Source organism: Ambystoma mexicanum, chromosome 1p (assembly GCF_040938575.1).
Source record: "Ambystoma mexicanum isolate Mex_15411 chromosome 1p, UKY_AmexF1_1, whole genome shotgun sequence".
Taxonomy (NCBI): domain Eukaryota; kingdom Metazoa; phylum Chordata; class Amphibia; order Caudata; family Ambystomatidae; genus Ambystoma; species Ambystoma mexicanum.
Window position 1 is genome coordinate 1,304,740,091 of NC_090921.1, and position 21,342 is coordinate 1,304,761,432.

Sequence of the window (21,342 nt, forward strand, 5' to 3'; positions counted from 1 at the left end):
TCTGGCGCCCCATGCTATGATTGGTTGTTCTTGGAATCTATTAATCAGGGGTATGCAATGCAGTGGCCATCCTTAGCTCTGAGGTGGATTTGTCTGGGCTGTTAACAATGCTTCTGCAGCAGATAGAGGCCGATCAAAGTCAGGGGTCCTTGTTAGGTGACCTCTGGTAGCTTAAAAGCAGGCAGTGATAGTATAACTCCTGTTTTTTCGGTCCTTCTTTTTGTGTGTTTGTATATCTGTAAGCCGGTTAACCGCCTGCAAGAGCGTGGTGGTATTACCTCGAAAAACAGCACCAATGGTGTTGACAATATTACCATTAGCACTAATACCTCAATTCACCAATGAAGTCCAGTGGGACTTTGGAATGGGGAACAACGATAGTATCATAATTAGGCGGATCCGGCACTGTTGCCTCTGGTCATAACTATAATTCAGTTTTCTAATACCACCAAACACGCAAAGAGGCCTAAAGTGTTGTGAGTCATTGGTGGTGCACCCAAGAGTCAGTCCATGAAAATGGGACTGCATCTAGCCTTCCTCCTGCTGGGCCTTGTGTGGGGTGCTTCTTTCAGTCCTGAGGGAGTACATCAGGCACTTAAGGAGGCCCAATCCTAGGAACCCCCGACATTCACGACATTGGGCACTTTCCCAAACCACCAAAGCTGATGGGGCCCTCTCTAACAACCAATCCATACACTCCAGCATGCCCCATTCCAGTTGGGAGATGTTAGTCCAGTCCTGGTTTGAACTTTTCTTGGTCATCTAGTCCTGGATCTTCCCTTTATAAACCCTGGTCTGCAATTCCCGAAAGTGAACAGTTAAAACCAGAACGGGCGACCATCTCCCTTAGGAAGTGGAGCATGTTGGCATGTATGGCAATCTCACTTTCAGGAATGAACTTATCTGAACTAAAGCGAAGGTGAAACAGCCAGACATCCTGAGTGCACTTTGACCCCTGCAAGAACCAACCCTGTCTTCCTTACACAGAAATGTAGTGTGTTTAAGTAGTTCCACAATCGCTCACTGCAAGGGCCACAATCGGCTTGTCAGATAGCCCTCGGTACTCGAATGCATCTGTACTATACCCTGTCAGAAGTCCCCATATAGTTAAATTAACAATAATCTTGCTTGTGTGGAGTAACCCTTTTGGAATGCCCTGTTGGACCATCACTGAGCGCTTAGAAGCTGTCCATTAGCGTGCAACACTACAGCGCTGTTTAAATGCCCTTTAATAAAATGTTTGTGGGCATATTGCCTGCCTTCCCTTCTCTTGCGCCAGCAGGTCCTCGCCTGACGGATCCAGTTCTGTTACTTCTGATCTGTTTTTTCCCTCATGTCATGCTTCAGAGATCTCGGATGACGATTTAGAAGAGTCCATCCTGGAAGACATCCGGCCACCCATCAGGAAGAAAGGCGCTGTAACAGCCGCCAAAAAGGAGAGACTGAGCAAGCCCAATACAGGTCAGAGTCGCTGGGTAACTTTGAGCACAGCACCATGGGTGATAAGAGAGGCCAAGGTTAGCAAACAGGGCGGGGACATTTAACAATTTTCAGTGTGTGTGCCTGATCTTTGTAGTGGGCCCTAGTCCCTCAGTTGTGTGCCTTCGTGTCTTTATATCTCCCCTGTACCTGCCCAATATATAATGTAAACTGAAAGGCAATTTGTCATCCCGTAGTGCCTACTCGAACACACACACATTACAATTTTTTTAAATTAAAGTACAATAATATATATCACAATTCAATAAAACATCAATTTAGAAATGTTTACTCCAAAGTCATCTAAGGTTCACACAGTTAAATGCGGCTTTGATCGCAACACTGTGATCAACACTTTTTTAATACGTGTCAAGAATACAGCATAAGAACTGGGATTCTACTCATTAGTTTCCCATTTGGAGGATTACTAACAGGTTGAGGAGATACAATTGTGTGTCATGACCCCTGAAGAATGTCAAGCATTAATTGTGAATGACGGAAACATGTTGGGTTTAGATGTGAATATTATCACGTCCATGAAAATCGATACTCAATGCTCAGGTGTATCTCTGATTTGGATAGTGTTTGAGACAGACCTATAGGTTATTAGTGGAATGTTTTATTCTAGATTGTAGGATCTCCTTTTCATGTCTGCAGTTAGAAGTTTGGGCACTTCTAAATTGTATATTCAAAAATTTGTGTACATGATGTTTTATTGAATTGTGTTGATTTGTATATGATATTTTGACATTTTTTGTAATTTGTGTGTGTTCGAGCAGGCACTATGGGATGACGAATTGTCTTTTTGTTTATATTGTGTACATTTCCCTAAAAGTGGGCACTGTCATCACACCTTGTTGGATTTTGCGTCACCTGAATAAATTAAAAAGCCTGCCCAATATATGCCAGAGTCTCCAATTACTATGGTGGCCTTTATATGATGGGCCATTATGGCTGCATATCTTTGTCCCTCCATCAGATGATCCGTGGTCTATGTACATTAACCAAATCTGACTCAACCTGGCAGTGCTGCGTCCTATGCCGATGTTGCCTCTCTGTCTTCTGATGTGGTCTCTGCATAATAGGGTATCCTCCCTATGATGCGCCATAGTCACTGTGCCCCACTTGGACCACCCACAGGATGAGCCATGGCCTCTGTGTAATAACCTAACTTTTCAGTGGGGGTTGATAGTGTCTGTAGTAATTTAGCCTCTTAGTTATGTGTTGTAATCCTTACACTGATGGGGCCCTTTTGTGGTTAGCTATAGTTATGATACACCGACTTAAGCTCTCTGCTGTCTGTCGTAGTTTCTATAGTAACTCACCTGCTCAGTGGTTTATTACAGTCATGATACACAGACTTAGCCTCCCTGTGGTATGTTGTAGCTCCTTCACTAACTCAGCTGCCAAGTGGTTTCTCACAGTTTTGGTACACTCACTTGGCCGCTCTGTGATGTGTCATAGTCGCTTTTCTAAACCAGCCTACCAGGTCCTCAACCTGATGGGGAGCAGGAGGGGGTAATGTTCCCATAGTGTATTAATCGGTATGGACAAGTATCTTAAAACACCTGCAACCACACAGACACATAGAACTGTGTAGTAACATTCCTACGACTCATAAGTGTTGTGCAGTTACAATCCTAAAATAGATTGAAATGCAGCTTCTCCTGTACATTGCAGGCATCTGTGCAACTTTACCACGGTGCCTTGGGGACACATTCACTGTTTCCCAGGCTGCCACATTTAGTGCAGAGATGCACCTGCAGTTTTTGGGCAGAGAGGCATGCAACAATGGAGTCGCAGGGCAGGGAACTCAGCTGGCAATTTATAAATCAGGGAACTAACAAAACAAATCCCACTTCCACTTCAGGCTTACAATTGTGCACGGATTGACCAACTGGGGACTGCAGCCACGCAGGTGTGCAGTCCAGTTGGTCTGGTCACTTATTCGTCACTTAACTCCGGCGAATCCCCTCCAGCATTTGGCCGGCGATATCTCCCCCACTTTACCTTCAACAACTGGATCAATTGCCTGGTGTGGAATGAACATCCGGGGTAATTCCTACCAACATCCCCTTGGTGTCCTATGGACTACAAGAGGTGCAATTTACCCATCATTCTGCCGCTTGTAATTGGGTGGATGTAGCCCTGTTACATGTGGTGGCAATGGTAGTCGAGCCTTCCTCAGGTGTTACTGCCGACTTCGTAATGAAGCCCGCTTCCGCTCTGCCCCCATATGTGTTTTTGTTTGCCAGTCAGAGGCACATTTTCCAAACTGTTTGAATTGTTTTTCATTGCCATGTTCTACTTTAAATGTGAAACTATTTGCTCCAAATATCTGCCACTGCTTCAACTTGTCAATGAATCCCAGTGTGTTCTTAAGTGCACCCTCTTAATTCCTCCGCACGGTGTGGTGCGATCTCCTCAAATTGCCCTGGCTATTCAGATTGTACAACGAGATAGTGTGTGTGTCCCCCCAATACAGGCACACTTTAAATTGTCATCCACCTCTACCCATTTTTATTTTGGGTGAGCAACACATATAAGCCAAAACTACTGCATTGGAGTACAGATATGGAGCAATGGCATATGAGGAGGGCACACAGGGATGACTGTTAAGAAAGGAAGAAGGCAATGAATATGGCAAGGGAAATGTGCACGGGATCGCACAGTGAACAACTTTGAATCTAACAACGTGCATACAATACCCAAGACTCGTGTATACTAAAACCCAGGAGTGCAAATAGAGTGAAACAATAATACCAATATATGAAAAGGGATGTGGGGTAAGCACTTAGAACCTCCTTATGACTGAAAGGAAAGTCGGCAAACTCCTTACCCACTATGCTATTACAGATACTGACAGCGCTAAGCCCACGTAGAGGGCAAGCAAGGACAGGATCTGTGAGCTGACACTCTGGATGATACTGAATAAGGAACTTAGAAACAGTACTCACGAGGACCGGAAAGACCACTTGAATGTCAGTAAACCCACGAACCCAGTTGATCAAACAGGGACCCAGAAGGCTATAACAGCAATGGGTGGAGGATAACTAAGTACATAAGACCCAAGTCAAGGGGCAAGTAGGAATTGTGATTATAGAATAGTGAGGAAAACAAAAGGCATTCACACAGGGACTAGTTACAATAGCACCCCACACCTAATAATCAATGGGAAATAAATGCAGAAGTGCAATGGAAAACATGGAATGGATCCCAATAGAAAGTAAGGATCAGGAGCAGGGAAAATGATATCACAAAAGGAAACCTTTCCCACCCATCCAAGGAGAAAAGGCAGGAAGCTAAATCTATAAAGGGAAAGACTAATGCATCAAGTTTTTCAGTAGCAAAGGACAGCATCAAAGAAACAGAGAACACAGGCAAATAGGGCAGCATCAAAGGGTAAAGCACAGAGAAAGGCTGCCTGCAGACAGAGGAAGACAGAAAGGGAAATCCAGAAAGCAGAAATCAATTAAGCACATAAATCCGAAATCCAGGGCAGAGGAACAAGAAACAGGAACTAGGAACTAGGCACAAAAGCTAGAAACAAGGAACAAGGGACCAGTCACAACAGGAACACTGCAACAATGACCAGCGCTGGACTGAAGCAAACTGAGGCTTTTAAAGCTGCTTAACGAGCACACCCCTCAGGTGTCCCGCCTGCTGCACCTGCAGCCACAGGTGTTGCCTATCCTCCACCCAACCTTGTACTGCAAGGGAGGAGGTGAAGCAGTGAGCCAGGCATTCTGGGAAGCATAGTCATTAGATTAAAGTAGCATGCTGGCTGCCAAAAACCTGGAATGGATCCGGGAGGGAAGTAACTTGGAAAATAAGGTTTTAGCGCTCCCAATTCATCACAGCACTGTAGCATAAGGTTTGGAGGAAATGTCCAGTAGGGAATAAACCCCAAAACATGCCCCCAAGTGACGGGAACGGGAGGGAAGGGAGCGAGCCGTGACAGTATACCCCCTCCCACGGCCGACTCCAGGCGACCGTCACCCGCACAAAACATCTTCCTTCCATGACAGGAGCGCTTTGTCTTCGGAGGTGGCACTGACGGAAACGATGACCCGCGGGCAAAAGCAGAGGGACTGGAATGAATAGAATCAGGCCACAGTCTAGAAGAGCCATAGGCAGGTTTTCGGTGAGGAAGAGACTCATGGGTCGAAGAAAGGCATGAAGGACTTGCAGGACCCGAAGCAGAGTTGGAAGGTCCAGGAAGCTCAGACAATGGGAGCGAACACTCATACATCATTGAGGAGGGAGGCAGGCTGGTGCAACATGCTTTAGACAATGGTAGATGCTCTGGTAGCCTCCCTGCCGAGAGCGGACACACAGGAGGTGAGAAAATAGCAGGTTTCAGGAAATGTTCATGTTCAGAAAAAGAAGGTGGCGGCCGTGGTAGAGGTTCGGATCTCCTCCCGTCATCCATCTGGGTAAAGGCCTGTGGTTGAGGATGACCAAGGTTCGACTGCATCTGTTCTACGCCTTGGGGGCCTGGAAGTCCAATGGGTTGTACGAGGCTGGCACTCCTTGTGTCAGTCATGTAGCCACCTTGTTGCACGTGGGATACAACCGCAGGGACGTTTGGCATACTGATAGGAGTGATAGACGCAGTACTTGGTACATCAGGCACACTCGCAGCAGGAGCAATAACAGGCACATCTTGAACTGCAGCAGTCATACCCTTCCTTTGGCTACTTGCACCCGACTGGTGCTGCAGCTGGGGGGCCGTGCCCGTCCCCTCCCTCAGGCTCATGTGGGATCCGGCAACAAGAAAGCTGTCAAGCGGCTGATCCAAACCGGCCCCCAAATGCGAACCGTCCAGCCCGCTATCCTGGTCGGCTACTTGTTCGGTGACTGGGCCATGGCGGATGGTATCCGTCTCCCTCTCGTAACACTCCAGGCAAGTCCAACGGCCTCGCATGTAAGGCCCTCCCGAGTCGTGATCCAGCTTGATGTTTCTGAAGAGAGAGCTGGCAGAAGTCTCAGACTCAGATGTTGCATATTCGGGAGGCGCTGATGCTACAGTCAAGCAGTTGGGAGAATCAACTTGTGTAATAGGCAGGCATTCTGGTGATCCCCCTGAAGCATAAGAAGGGCAGGCTGGACGTTCATCCGTAATAAATGGTTGGGATTCAGGAGGTAACTCTGAAGTAGAAGAATATGCAACATGATCAGACAGAGTAGACAGGTGCACCTCCGATATTGGCAGCGAGGCTGAGCAGGATACAGGTCTCTCATGAACTGAAGCCAAACTAGCAGTAGGCTCTGGGACCGAAGACATGCACTCAGGATGTGCTACCGGAGGCTCCATGGCTGAAGGATAATCTGCTGGATGAGTCACTGTAGCCGAAAACAGGCATGCCAGAGGAAATTCTGAGGCTGAGGGCATGCAAGCTGGAGCCGTCTCGTTAGCTGAAGACAAACTTGTCAAGGTCATTGGCTCTGACCACGTACATGGTGAAGGCTCTTGAGTGACTGGCAGACATAGAAATTGTTCATTGATTGAAGACACGTGTGTCAACGATGACTGCAGAGCCGTGGACTGGATAATCGAAGAGTCAATGGTTGTAGGAGGACAGACTGAAGTCCCAGAAGTCGACAGACATTTGTGGCTCAGAAATGGAAATCACCTTTAGGGCGGTTGACTCCTTGGCACCAGTAACCAAAGACTGAGCTGTACCCATGCCGTCCCTCTCCTTAGTGGATGACACAAAGTCTCTTCCTTTGTAGAAGTCAAAATCAACCAGAGGAATCACCATAGTAAAGTCTCTGTTAATCAGGATTTCGTCAAATGTCCATTCCTCTGTCTTAGCTTCTGAAAGTGGCATTTTAACAATCAACAGTTCAGGAATCGCCTGCCAGGTCTTTGGTTCAGTATACTGTGGAATGAGTCCATCAAAACAAGAATTCTGTACTGTCTTTGACTGTTCGTTGTGACAAAAATTGGCAGAAGGAGGAGCGATCACAGAGGTAGCATCGTTTTCCACATCAGCTTGAACGTCTACTTCAGTCTCAGCAGCTAGATCAAGGGCAGAACCTAAGCCTACAGCAGTGACTGATTCTGTGTATGCCACCATTGTGGATTGTGTTTGGAAATCAGAAGCATGTATGTGTTCAAGCTCAGAATTATGAAAAACTGCTACACAGGAAATCTTAGGTAAAGGAGTGGCTTGTAAATCTTCAGCTAACAGCAATTCCTGACAAACGGTAGAACAATTGTCAGAACCTGTGCCCTGAATAAGTGCTGTGCTAGAAAAAGGAATTTCACTCCCAATAGATTTTACATATTGACAAGTATCATGACCTACAAAAATCTCTGCACTCAGGGACTGAACAGTATTCACTTCATCAACGGATAAAGTTTGAGGTGTATTCAGAAAAGACTGTAAGGTTTTATTCTCTTGTAAAGTAATGTATTCTTGTTTTAACTCCTCAAGTTCAGCTTTTAGCATGCCCCGCCTTAACTGTACATCCCTATCAGTAGGCACAGGGGAAGGCATGGTGGCATCAGGGCTGGATCCTGCCCTAGCCATCCGGATGTGCACTGATTGTACATTGTCATTTACTGCTTGCAGGTTTTGTGATCTATACTCTCTCTTACCGACTTGGTCTGTGTTTCCTTTAAGCAGACTATTGACATCAGACCTCTTGGCATTAGGGACTACAGTAAGTACTTGTGCAGAGGAGTAAGCTGTAGACTGAGGGCTGAGAACAGAAGATATGCAAGGAACCCCTCCATTCTTTATGTTTGAATCATGAAACTGTTGAATCTGAGGTAAAGCACAACCGGAATCATGGGGTTCAACAATAGAGGTACTTGTGTGTAATAAATCTAGCAGTGTGTTGTTTTCCGCTGCTAAGGCTTGTGCGGACATAGAATCTGGATCAAAATTAAAGACAGAACTAGGATCAGGCAATGTACGATGGGCCATCCTGTGGGAGAAATACTTTGCAGGTAAATACCCATTCGTGACAAGGAGTTCATTTAAGTCAGGATCAGTGATTTGATTGTCACAGGTAAACGTAAGGGAAGCTTTCTGTACAAACTTGTTAGTGGCCTTGCTGCCTTTCTTTCTTAAACTGGCCATATTCAAACGGGAATAACGGCTGGTCATTCTGTTAAGAAAGGAAGAAGGCAATGAATATGCAAGGGAAATGTGCACGGAATCGCACAGTGAACAACTTTGAATCTAACAACGTGCATACAATACCCAAGACTCGTGTATACTAAAACCCAGGAGTGCAAATAGAGTGAAACAATAATACCAATATATGAAAAGGGATGTGGGGTAAGCACTTAGAACCTCCTTATGACTGAAAGGAAAGTCTGCAAACTCCTTACCCACTATGCTATTACAGAAACTGACAGCGCTAAGCCCACGTAGAGGGCAAGCAAGGACAGGATCTGTGAGCTGACACTCTGGATGATACTGAATAAGGAACTTAGAAACAGTACTCACGAGGACCGGAAAGACCACTTGAATGTCAGTAAACCCACGAACCCAGTTGATCAAACAGGGACCCAGAAGGCTATAACAGCAATGGGTGGAGGATAACTAAGTACAAAGACCCCAGTCAAGGGGCAAGTAGGAATTGTGATTATAGAATAGTGAGGAAAACAAAAGGCATTCACACAGGGACTAGTTACAATAGCACCCCACACCTAATAATCAATGGGAAATAAATGCAGAAGTGCAATGGAAAACATGGAATGGATCCCAATAGAAAGTAAGGATCAGGAGCAGGGAAAATGATATCACAAAAGGAAACCTTTCCCACCCATCCAAGGAGAAAAGGCAGGAAGCTAAATCTATAAAGGGAAAGACTAATGCATCAAGTTTTTCAGTAGCAAAGGACAGCATCAAAGAAACAGAGAACACAGGCAAATAGGGCAGCATCAAAGGGTAAAGCACAGAGAAAGGCTGCCTGCAGATAGAGGAAGACAGAAAGGGAAATCCAGAAAGCAGAAATCAATTAAGCACATAAATCCGAAATCCAGGGCAGAGGAACAAGAAACAGGAACTAGGAACTAGGCACAAAAGCTAGAAACAAGGAACAAGGGACCAGTCACAACAGGAACACTGCAACAATGACCAGCGCTGGACTGAAGCAAACTGAGGCTTTTAAAGCTGCTTAACGAGCACACCCCTCAGGTGTGCCGCCTGCTGCACCTGCAGCCACAGGTGTTGCCTATCCTCCACCCAACCTTGTCCTGCAAGGGAGGAGGTGAAGCAGTGAGCCAGGCATTCTGGGAAGCATAGTCATTAGGTTAAAGTAGCATGCTGGCTGCCAAAAACCTGGAATGGATCCGGAAGGGAAGTAACTTGGAAAATAAGGTTTTAGCGCTCCCAATTCATCACAGCACTGTAGCATAAGGTTTGGAGGAAATGTCCAGTAGGGAATAAACCCCAAAACATGCCCCCAAGTGACGGGAACGGGAGCGAAGGGAGTGAGCCTTGACAATGACCTATTAGGACGGACCAAGAGGTGTTGTTTGTTTATGTGCCCACATATTACCTGCCCATGGCCATGCTAATCTCCATGGCCATTCCCAACCATTCCTGTCTCAGCCCGCCCAAAACACCTCCCCCTGGGAACTCTTTGAGCTCGCTTTAATCAGGCCTTGCCATCAGTCTTTGCATTACAAATGCCTTCCAGTGTTTGTTTAAAGCAGTCCTTTGAGCGTTAATGACTTAATTGCAGTTATACATTTTTTTGTTTTTCCTTAATTTGTTGTTATAATGCGCCTAATACTGTTCCTGAGTTCGGTTTCTAAGCGTGGATCCGGGATTTGAAAATCTATTGCTCTGCGTGGTCTTGCTTCCAAGACCAGCACGTTGCCCCTGCGCTATCCTTTATCAGCCCTGCCTTCAGCCACTCGATTTATAAGCACTCTGCGTGTCCTTCACTGAGGTCCTGTTAAAAAACAGCATTGACAAAGCCGCCGAAGTCCTGTTTAAAATAAGCATTGGCAAAGGCAACAGTTTTGTTTTGTACAAAGGTTTTAAGCTTTTGCCAGGCAATGCTATTAGATGCTACCAACAATGGGAAGCTAATACCACTACGGCTGCGCCTGGCAAGCACCTTTCCTATGCCTACAGAAAAGCTCAAACTTTTGGCATTGCCAATGCTTGTTTGTAGAGGGGATGACTAGGCCCCTTTCACATTTGATCTCATTACAAGTATGGCAGCAATTCTGCAAACCTCTCATGGAATTAACACCAAACCTATTTACAACCAAAGACACTGGGTCTGGTGAATTTAACGCCAGATTATGAGTGATTTTTAAAAAGGTGTTAATATACCAATTGACGACATAGCACCCCATTGCGATTGTTGCATATTTACTGCGAGTATTAATTCCACTGCGGTAGATCCAACACGATGTGGAGTTTTCCAGCTATATACTGGAGGTGAAACCTCCACTTCATCTACAATCTTGGAATTCGGTGTGCGCTAAAACTCGCAGCAATTCCGTTACCGACACATAAGTGGCAGTAGTTGAATTACCGCCATAACTATATTGTACCCCCTAAGTGTTAATAGAATCAATTGTCTTTGTGATCTGCTTCCCACGTGATCCAAACACGTGTGGTTGAGGAGGGGGTGCACTCCCATTCCAGGTCACACTGGATCCAGGAGGGGTCGAGACCAGTCACTGTTGGCACTGACAATGTGCAAGTCCACCTTCTCCTGTCGCACCACTCACAGGCTGTTGAAGTTTAACTTAAAGCAGAGGCCAAAGTGCAGGCCACCCAGACCGCTGGTGGGCGAGTCTACTCATCTGAGAAAACGGGGGCAGTTCAAGCTGGTTTTTCACACTATTAGGTTAAAAAGTGAGTGAATTTATTTCCACATTGTACATAGTTTTTCTGCTTGAATGCCTCTGTCCTGAAGCAACCCTGTGCATGCAGCCAGCCATTAAAACCAGAACATCCTCGTACATGCATCAGGCAGGTGCATGCTTAACTAGGCTACTGCCCTCAGTGATCACCATCCTCTTCACAGAATTGTTCATTTCCAGTACTACTAAGACCATACATAAAGCACCTGACATTGGCCCCCATTACCAGGGTCAGGTAAGCACCAATGTGCAGGCAATTTTCTATTCATTGTGTCTATTACGCCAATTCCTGCCATTGATTCCAGGTGAAGCCCACCGATTGTGGTATGGTCAATTGCGAAGGCACATCCGTACTATTGTAAGTCATCCCAGCAAAAAAGCTCCATAGGCTCCAAAAACCTCAAAATGCAGCTGTAAGAATGATCTGCCGGCTGGGTAGGTCTGCCCTTGTATCATCCTCTCGCCGAAAACTTCATTGGTTGGCTGTGGAGGACAGAATTAAATTTAAGGTAGCATGCCTGATCTTTAAGTGCTTGAATGGACTTGCTCTTGTCTATTTGAAGGACAAAATTATTGGTTATCAGCCTACTAGGAATGTACGATTAGGAGATCAACTGTTGCTGACTGTCCCTCCATTGGCATTTGTCTAAGGGGAGACAGATGGTTTGACATTTTTGGCCCAAGGCTGTGGAATAGCATCCTCTGAGATATTAGACCTCTTGAGTCATTATATGAGTTCCGTAGAGCCCTCAAGACCTTTCTTTTCAAAGAAGGGGAGCATTGGGGGTGGGTGGATACTGCGGAGTGGGTTCATTTTTCTGTTAACAGGGATTCCTATGTGCACTTGTAGCGGGGTGATCCTCCAACGCACCTTATAGGGAGACAATATACAACTTAACCCTTCACTTATAACTCACTCCTGCTAACTTTCAGCCTGGCAGATAGCTCTGACGCCTGCTGAACACAACTCATTCCACATGGTGGACCCAGCTGTATCATCCGGCTGAGCAGGAAGCCTCCGAGAGAGGGCATTGGCATCGATGTTAGTGCATCCAGGTCTGTACTGTAGACTGAAGTTGTATGTGGACAGTGGGGAAAGCCAATCCAGCATCGTCGACTTGAAAACGTAAGGGGGCTGTTGTCCGTCCTCACCATGAACGTTGCGTTGTAGAGGTAATCCTGGAACTTCCCTGTAATGGCCTGCTTCAATGCCAAAAATTCCAACTTGTGGACTGGGTCATTCTTTTCTGCTGCATGGAGGCCTTGGGCTGGAAAAAGCGACCAGTTTTGTTTCATCATTGGTCTCCTGGTAGAGAACAGCTCCCCATCCCTCCAAGCTCGCGTCCACATGCAAGATGTAAGGTAACTGAGGTTCTGCATAGGCCAGGACAGTTGCTGTGGTGAGGGTTTGCTTGAGCTCCTTGAAGGCCTGCTGGCATCGGTCAGTCCAACGCTCACCAAAGGGCTCCTGCGGATGGTATAAATGGCCCGCAGAGTTGGCAGTGTTCTTCCGGCTCCTTTGGGTACCCTTTGGTGAGGTCCACAAGTGGTCAAGCGATGCTGGCGTATCCCGCAACAAACCTCCTGTACTAATTACAGAATCCCAGGAAACTCTGTAACTATTTTAGGGTTTGAGGTCTTTGCCAGTTGAGAAGCGCATTAATCTTTGCCAGATCCACGGCTATGCCATCCGCGGAGATGATGCGCCTGATGTACTTGACACTTGTCTGGCAAAACTGGCACTTTTCCACACTGACCTTTAGCCCTTGCTCCTGCAGGCGATCCAGCACCTTCATGAGCCTCCTGTTATGTTCCTCCAGGGTCCTCCCGAACACAATGATGTCATCTAGGTACACCAGTACCTCCAAGAGGTTCATGTCACCGACAGTCTTCTCCACAAGGTGTTGGAAAGTTGCTGGCGCACCGGAGATCCCCTGAGGCATCCTGACAAACTCATAAAAACCCAAGGGACAGATGAAAGCGGTCTGCTCATGATCCACCGGATGCATGAGGATCTGGTAGTAGCCAATCCGCAAGTCCGGGACCAAAAACCACTAATTACCAGTCAGGCAGTCCAGTGCCTCGTCCACCCGGGGCGCGGTGTACTGGTCTGGAATAGTGCAAATGTTGAGTCGACGGTAGTCGATGCACATTCGGGCATCCCCATTTTTCGTCCGGGCAATGACAATCGGAGAAGCATAGGTGCTCCTGGACTCCTCGATAATCCCGGCCTGCAGAAGATCATCCAGATGGCGGCGTATTTCCTCCAAGTCTCCTGGGGCCAGGCATCATGACCGCTCCCTGAAGAGCTGGTGTTCTCTCTCTCGGGATAGCATGTAGAGCCTCTCCCGTGCTCTGGGGGCCCAGATGTCATTACAGGCAGTGACTTGGCCTGCATCCTCTGCAGCTGCATCGCCTAGATGGTTTGGTGCAACTCCTCTACTTGATATTGCAGATCAAATTCTGGGGCAGTATATGGAGACACCAGTTGACTTGGTATATTGTACACTGTGTCCTCCATCTCGCCCTCCAGAGTACACACCTCTCGGACCAATTCATCAAAATGTGGTGGTCTCTGGGTCCGTTCTTTGAGTCCTAGCTGCAGAAGTAACAACGGCAGAGATGTGGCTCTGCGCATGACCTGTTGCAGCCTGACTAGGTCCAGGCTGTTCGGCTCAATCCCCTTCCATTGCCACCTGAAGAATCATCTCGGTCTTGCGAGATATTTAGAAAGATGCTCATCGTGTTGGAGGCGGGTGGCGTAGTACTTCACCATGAGCTCCGCACCGGACTCAGTGGCTCCAAAACACTCCATCCATTGTGTGCATAATGTTCATCGCTGTGGGGTCTGGATGAATGGCATGGAGTGTCTGAATGACTCTCAATGCAGGACCACGCACACTCTCAATGAAGCAACGCCTCTTCTCCCGGTCGGTAGCACTACAGTCGTGTATCATCTGGTTGGTCTGGCCCGCCCAAAGTTGGTACCCCTCTTCACCCCTCAGGGTTGGTTTCTCCCCAGAGAAGGGTCTCAGGCGAACATAGGGGCCATGCTCAGATTGTGTCACGATGGCCTTGTGTAACACGTCCTTGAAAGCATCCGCCATGGAGGAAGCGATCGGTTTGGCGCCTCTATCCTCTGGTGTAGCACTGGCACGGCTCTAAGCCCTGATAGAATAGGGGTGCTTACGGGTGCAGCCAGAGGCGTTGATAGGGAAGGCTTAGGGGGCTATAGCCCCGGGTCTTTTGGTTGTAGCCCTGGATAGAATCTCAGGGTCTACAACCAAAAGGCTAGCTAGCCCCGAGACCCAACAATCCCAACATTAGTGTAGCCCCAGATCTTTTCCGGACCAAGCAACACCCCTCAGTGCAGCCATGATAGCATCTACACTGGGCGCTAATTTACAATTACACAAGGCATAATTTGGGCTCAGCATAGGTGCTGTGATTGATGCACTAGCCTGCAACCCTGTCCATGTGTTCAACGCCCAGAGAGGATAGGACACTATTGGGTCTCCCCCATGGATGGTAAGGGGTAATGTCTCAGGATCAACTTCATTAGGCCAATAGCAGACCAGGATACTGGTTCCAGCTAGGCCAGGGGCTTTACCCAAGCAGTTCACCTGGCCAGTGAGGGACTCGAGGGACTCTGTCAACCTGAGCACCTGGTGTAGAGAAGTGCTCCCGGGTACGTCACCTATGTTAAAGCAATGGTCGGGCTTAATCCCCTCACCCTCAGCCAAGCTGGCTACCTGAAGCAGATCCATGAGGATGGTATTTGTCTGTCAAATAAGGTGGCACATCTGGTAAAATCAAAACCATAATGATTATAATAATATTTACAAATCCCTATTCAAAACTTGCACACAAATAAATCAATGCAAAAAAACTGAAACTTACACTAGCAAACTATACACTACCCCAGGAAAAGAAAAAGGTAGATATAGGATAACTAGTTAGGATAGGGAGGGTATAGGCACACCAAAGGTGATCTCAGCAGTGCCTCTAAAAATGTAGCAGGTGATCCTCCAACCCACCTTATAGGGAGACAAGTGTAGGCAGGCACACAATATACAACTCAACCCTTCACTTATAACTTGACCTGCCTCTTAAGTGTCTCCAAACTCCACTCTCCTGGGTTTGAGATCACCCTGGTGTACTTTGATAGGAAGAAGATAAGGGTAGGGAAGATCAAGAGGTTAGGGCAGGTCGGTTCCCCAAATACCATGTAGGAGGAAACGCAAGGTTAGAGTAACTGGAGCACACAAGGAGAGGCGGACAAAAGGAATGCTGGTGTACGGTTCTTTTTAGTTGTTTTAAGCTTTCTTATGTACTTTCCCAGTACATCAGCAGGGTTTTGTGAGTTTTTTACAAAAAGGGGCACAACATTAGACAATATAAACAACTTAAATTCTCCTAAGCAGTTGCGTTAATAAAAAAAAAATGAAACACAAAAATATAAAAAGAGTCCTTTAAAAATATAAAATGTCTTTAAAAATATATACAAAGTTTATACAGTGCACTGTATTAAAAACTATTAAAAAAGACCTTACTTGTAAGACAACCTGGCCAAGGCTGTCTCAAGGTCCTTGCTGCTCGCTTGATCTTCCTTCTTCCTGCGCTCTTTGATGGTGACTCTCCGGGAACTGTGCGGCAGGCGGCAGCAGCAGCAACAGTGTGTGCGGGCCCCAAAGGCTTTAAGTCTTTCTTTATATAGGCTGGGCTGAGTATGTCAGATGCAGCCCAGCACTCAGAGGCAGTGTGGGGGGGCCCACACTACTCACTCCATCTGGGCCACGTCTGCCAGGTGTGGCCCAGGGAGTTCTGATGGGCCACCTGTAAGGGAGGTGGCACTTATTTTTAAAGTAAGCCCCAGGAGGGCTAAAACACATGCAAGACGCTCCTCTGCTATAGGGAGTGCCATTATTTAAATGTGCCCTGGAATGAGAGCCACCTGGGGGCATAAATGCTTATAGGCACTCCCCTGCTAACAAGGGGAGTGCCAATATAAAGGCCCGGGCTGTGGCAGTCACCGGCGCTGAACGAAGTGCCCCCAACCCTGTTAAAGAGTTTCTCTGTTACCGGCGCTCTGCTAGCGCCGGTGACTGTTTTTGCTTCTCTTTAGAGCAAAGTGACCCTTCCGTGCCCATGTGCAAGGGTCCCTTACTCTAATCTTTTACATACTTCCGGATCCCCAGTGCAACTTGCGTCGGGAACTCGATTATCTTTTTTTAAATTCAGGATCCCCTGTGCGGCTTCACGTGCCAGGGAATCCCTTCTTTCATCCCCCCGACCGGGGGTTACACACTGTTCTTTGGTGGCTTGCTTATGTATTAACTGCACCTTTATACGGTTTAATCCGTTCTGAACCCATTGTAAATAATCAAAATCAAAATCAAATTACGACTATGACAGAATTACCAGTGGTAACTCCGCCATATTCAGTTATCTTTACCAACCCTCATATTGACAGTGAAGGTTCCAGATTACGAGAAGTGGTAAGGAAAAAAATGATCTGAGGTTAAATGGAAGTGTCTTCCCTAAAGATGGGTCAAGCACATCAAATCACCGGCCTCCCGTATGAGCTTTCATGGAGATGGGGGAAATCTGCCAGTGTTAATTGTTACATTTTTTGGAGGTCAAAGTGGAGGAAATTCTCTGGTCAACTGCTGATGGTTTTTCTTCCACATTTCCTCCAAACTCGGACTTTGGTAAATGTGGCAGTAATTCCTTGACTGCTACATTTCTTCCACACTGCAGTACTCGAATTAGACTTGTAGTGCTGTCTCCTAGCTCCCCGCGTCCATATGAGTAAATGTGCAAGATGATTGTGTTGCATGACTTTGCCTAATTCCATTCACTTCCATAATACCTGAATTCATTCATGTACAACAGTTTGCCCACAGGGAAGCCCCCAAAAGGACTTCAGATAAATAAATACATCACGAAAGGCCCTCTGTGCCATAAACCTCATTTGTCCCCCAGGATGGTGGTCATTCATGACCCGAAATGGCTCTCATTTGTCCCCAAAATAGTCATCATTTGCGTCCAAAATCCATTATTGTTTTCACAGAAAAACTCAAATTGTGTCTCAGACCATTTATATTCTCTGTCCTTTTGGGACCCAGGATACCTCTTGCTTGTTTCCAGAATTACCCTCACCTTTGTCTAGCAGAACCTACAATTGTGAACCAATGGGTATTTTTCATTCCCTGGACAGAATAGACCTCAATGTGTACCAGAAAGCCACTTATTTGTCCCTTTTGACACTTCCTGAGATATATCCGGACTATTCATTGGGCCTGCAATGGTCCTCATTAGAGAACACAATTCCCCAAGTTTGTGTTTACGAACCGCCATTATTTGTCCCCAGGGTAGTATGCCTTTGTGTCCCAGAACAGCCTTTGGTATGTGTCGCACAGTCCTCAATATTGTTCAGAAGAGTCTGCCTGTGTGTACATAAGTGTTTGCATGGTAAAAGTACCTTTGTGGTATTCCAGAACTCTTACTATTCCAATCGGCATACATGGTTGTGAATGCCTGCACCACAGACAGGACCAGAAAAAGCTCCTACAAAAAATATAACTTTCAAATTTAAAAAGCGCCTTCCCAGCTTGAGCATCTCACTGTGTGTACTAAGGCCATGCCCTCAATCATGTGTCACCAATCATCACCTACCAGAAAGTCATTTTCCACATGTGCGGTTGTACCAAAAGATATGTTCCAACGGGACGGCAGGGAACACATTGTGAAGGAGGTAGAGCAAAGACTACGAGTACATGAACGAAGAGTCACAAGATCCCACAAAGGAAATTTTTTCATAAACTTTCCACTTGCAGTCCCTCTTTCCCAATTCGTTCATAATATGATTTTGCAGAAAAAAAGGATGGAGTAGAGGAGATAGCATAATGCGTGCCAGGGTTCATGCATAAAATGTGGAACAAGACATTGTTGTCTAACACTGTGGGCCTCATTACAACCTAGGCGTTAAGGGGTTAACGGCGCCGTAAAATGTGGCGGCGCCGTTAAACCCTTAACGCCTGATTACGAGGCCCCTTTGCGGGTGGCACTTTAACGCCTGCTTTTAGCAGGCGTTAAAAAACCAACCTGCAAAGGGACCTAGGAGCTAATTGCGGCACCGTAATTTACGGTGCCATAATTAGCGCCTTCCCCAATCCCATTGAGCCCTGTGGGGCAAAAATGGGAATGGGGAAGGGCCATGGCGGCATGGGGAATTACCGCCCCGCCAACCTCGGAATGGGGCAGTAATTCCCCATTCCGCCATGGCGGAGTCGGTAAGTTACCCGCATGGACCATGGTGCTATTAGCACCATGGTCCAACGCCTGGGTCGTAATGAGGGCCTGTGTCTTTCGTAGAAGATGCAGCAAAAGAATGAGGCCTACAGAAAGGAAGCTGGATGGCCCATGCTTCTGCTCCACACATGTCTGCAATGGTTGAGTGTCTTTAGAATGCTGCCATCCTAGATCTGGCGGAATGATCATGAATTCCCAGAGCAACTTCTCTGGTTGTGTGTGATTTACCACTGAATGGCCTGAATGGAACTGACAACGTTCCAAAGTTCTCATGTAAACATAGTGCCAGGCCTGGCCGGCTGGTAACAACCTGCTTTTCAAGGTCTGATACCCTGAGCGAAACAAGAGTGATTACTGAGGGCAACGTCCTGTGATTATTATAACTATAATCATTGATTAATCGTGCTAATTAAAAAAAGTTTCATGAAATTGCAGATCATGAAAGGGAAAGCAGCCCAAAGAAATATGACCAGCCACCAGAGATCAAGGCGTCTCCTGTTTTAGTGCAGTGTGACGGGCCAGGCGTAGTTGCCTTTAAGTATACGCTGAGCCAATTAACAATGTTAATGCTCCTTTGTTCAACAGACCCAACAACCCTGCGCTCCCTCCGCCATCCAACATTTACACAGGAGTGGAGCCCAGGTAATTAACATTAAAGACTACACTCCCCCCTCCCAACTTAACAACAATGAACAATAAAGCTTTTAGGACAATAATAATGAACAAATCAATAATGCTTGTAAATACTTTTTAAACCTACTGATTAAACCTATTGAGAGTCAATTCTTCACTAATTATGTCATGAAATAGTATTTTGACCACACCAGAGGTCTCATTCTTTCTCCCGAGACACCCCTCTCACTGGTTGTGTTATTAGCCTCTTCTTCACTAGAAGTATTAAAATTCCCTCCTCTCATCCTGTACTCTTAGATCACATTCCTATCAAACAATTAATTACCATTACGCTCTACTTCCTCACAATCCTCAACACCCATACTCACTCCATGCCATCTCTATCTACTCACTCGATCCATATTCCATATGGAGCATCCTGAATCCTAACAGCATTTTTGAAAACCTCTTTATCTCGTACAGGCTTGGTGTACTTTGACTCTCCCATTCTCACCACTCTTGCCTTCTTTTTCCTGACAAAATCTCCAGGTGCCACCCGTACTTGCACGGATGGGTAGACCTCATATACTCCAACTCTCTACCACACTCATCCCTTGGTTTCCTCTGATTCACCCATACTGGATTTAACACCGTGTTCGGCTCTCCAACTCTCATCAACTCAAACAGAGACTTCCCCAAATCAGCTCTAACAGATGTCCTAGAACTCCACAACTTTTCCTCTATTCGTTTTCCAACTGACATATTGTTTCTAATGGCTTGTTCAACAGCTTCTACAACCACCCTATTGCGCCTTTCCACTAACCCATTGTTTCGTGGATGATAATTAGCTGAGAATCTCCACTCAATACCAACTGACCTGGCATACTTCATCATTTCATTACTTCTAAACTGCGTACCATTGTTATTAATAATGACCTTAGGATAACCTTCCCTTCTAAATACATGTTGCATGAACTTGATGACCTATTTCCCTACATTACGCACCATTTTAATCTCGATTCATATCGAACAATAATCCGCTGTAACATTCAAAAATCTATTTTCCTTGCCCAAATTACTATATGGCCCTACAGTGTCAATTCCAATGTGTTCCCATGGTTGTTCTGGCTTCTGCATAACAATAGGTTCAGATTTTTCCACCTTACACCTTTTGTCTGAATTCTGACAAAGCCAACAACTTCTCAAAAACCTTTCCACTTTGAGATCTACATACAACAGGCCACCAATATTTAGACGAAACATTTCGTTTGGTGCCTGTGGATCCTGGGTGCCCCTAATGCACCCTTTTGATTAACCTTTCCCGATGACTCTGGAGCTGTATCAACTTGTTTCCCCTCAGTAATAACTCATCCTCAATAGAACACTCATCCTTAACTTTCCAAAACAGAAGACATCTCTCGTCCACCAATCTTTTATTGGGCCAACCTCTCACAGTATACTCCATGACCTTGCACAAAACCTTGTTGTTCTGTATTTCCTAAATCAATTTTTCCTTAGGAATCACATCCAAAACTACTGCAACAACCTCCACTTCCTCACCTTGCCGAAACTCCTCCACATTTAGTGGTAACCTCGAAAGGAAATAGGCAACCAGATTCTTCTTTCCAGGCACAAAAAGGTAATCTTGTAACCTCAAAATCAACCTTGCAAGTCTGGGTGTTGCTCTGCACATACCTCACACTGATAAAACTTCCACCAGGGGTTTATGATCGATACAGACCGTAAACGTATTCCCCCACACATACTTCATGAAATAGTTTATTGCTCAAACACAAGCCAATACTTCCCTCTCGATTACAGAGTATCTACTCTCTACTTCAGTCACTGCCCTAGATGCATGGCAGATGATTCTTTCACTCCCATTCCCCACCACTTGGGATAACACCGCTCCCAATCCAACCCCACTTGCATCAACGGTGAGTTTGGTTTTGGTTCCTCTGAGATTCATTGACTAACACAAACTATTCTTTATGCATTCCGCTGACTTTTTGCATTCTGCATCCCATTCAAATCTTTTTTTTGTAATACTTTATTTTTGCATTTTATCAACAACAAAAACATACACA

The 21,342-nt window shown here is 46.1% G+C and overlaps 1 protein-coding gene across 3 annotated transcripts in view; it reads left to right on the top strand.

Annotated features, from left to right (window-relative positions):
- LOC138453344 (tubby protein-like) overlaps positions 1 to 21,342 on the top strand; it is a 197,611-nt gene that overhangs the window by 42,507 nt on the left and 133,762 nt on the right. For all 3 annotated transcript variants that reach the window (XM_069606092.1, XM_069606108.1, XM_069606100.1), the window contains one exon: positions 1,348 to 1,461. In XM_069606092.1, the coding sequence (XP_069462193.1) occupies positions 1,348 to 1,461 (114 nt within the window). The remainder of the gene's footprint in view (positions 1 to 1,347; positions 1,462 to 21,342) is intronic.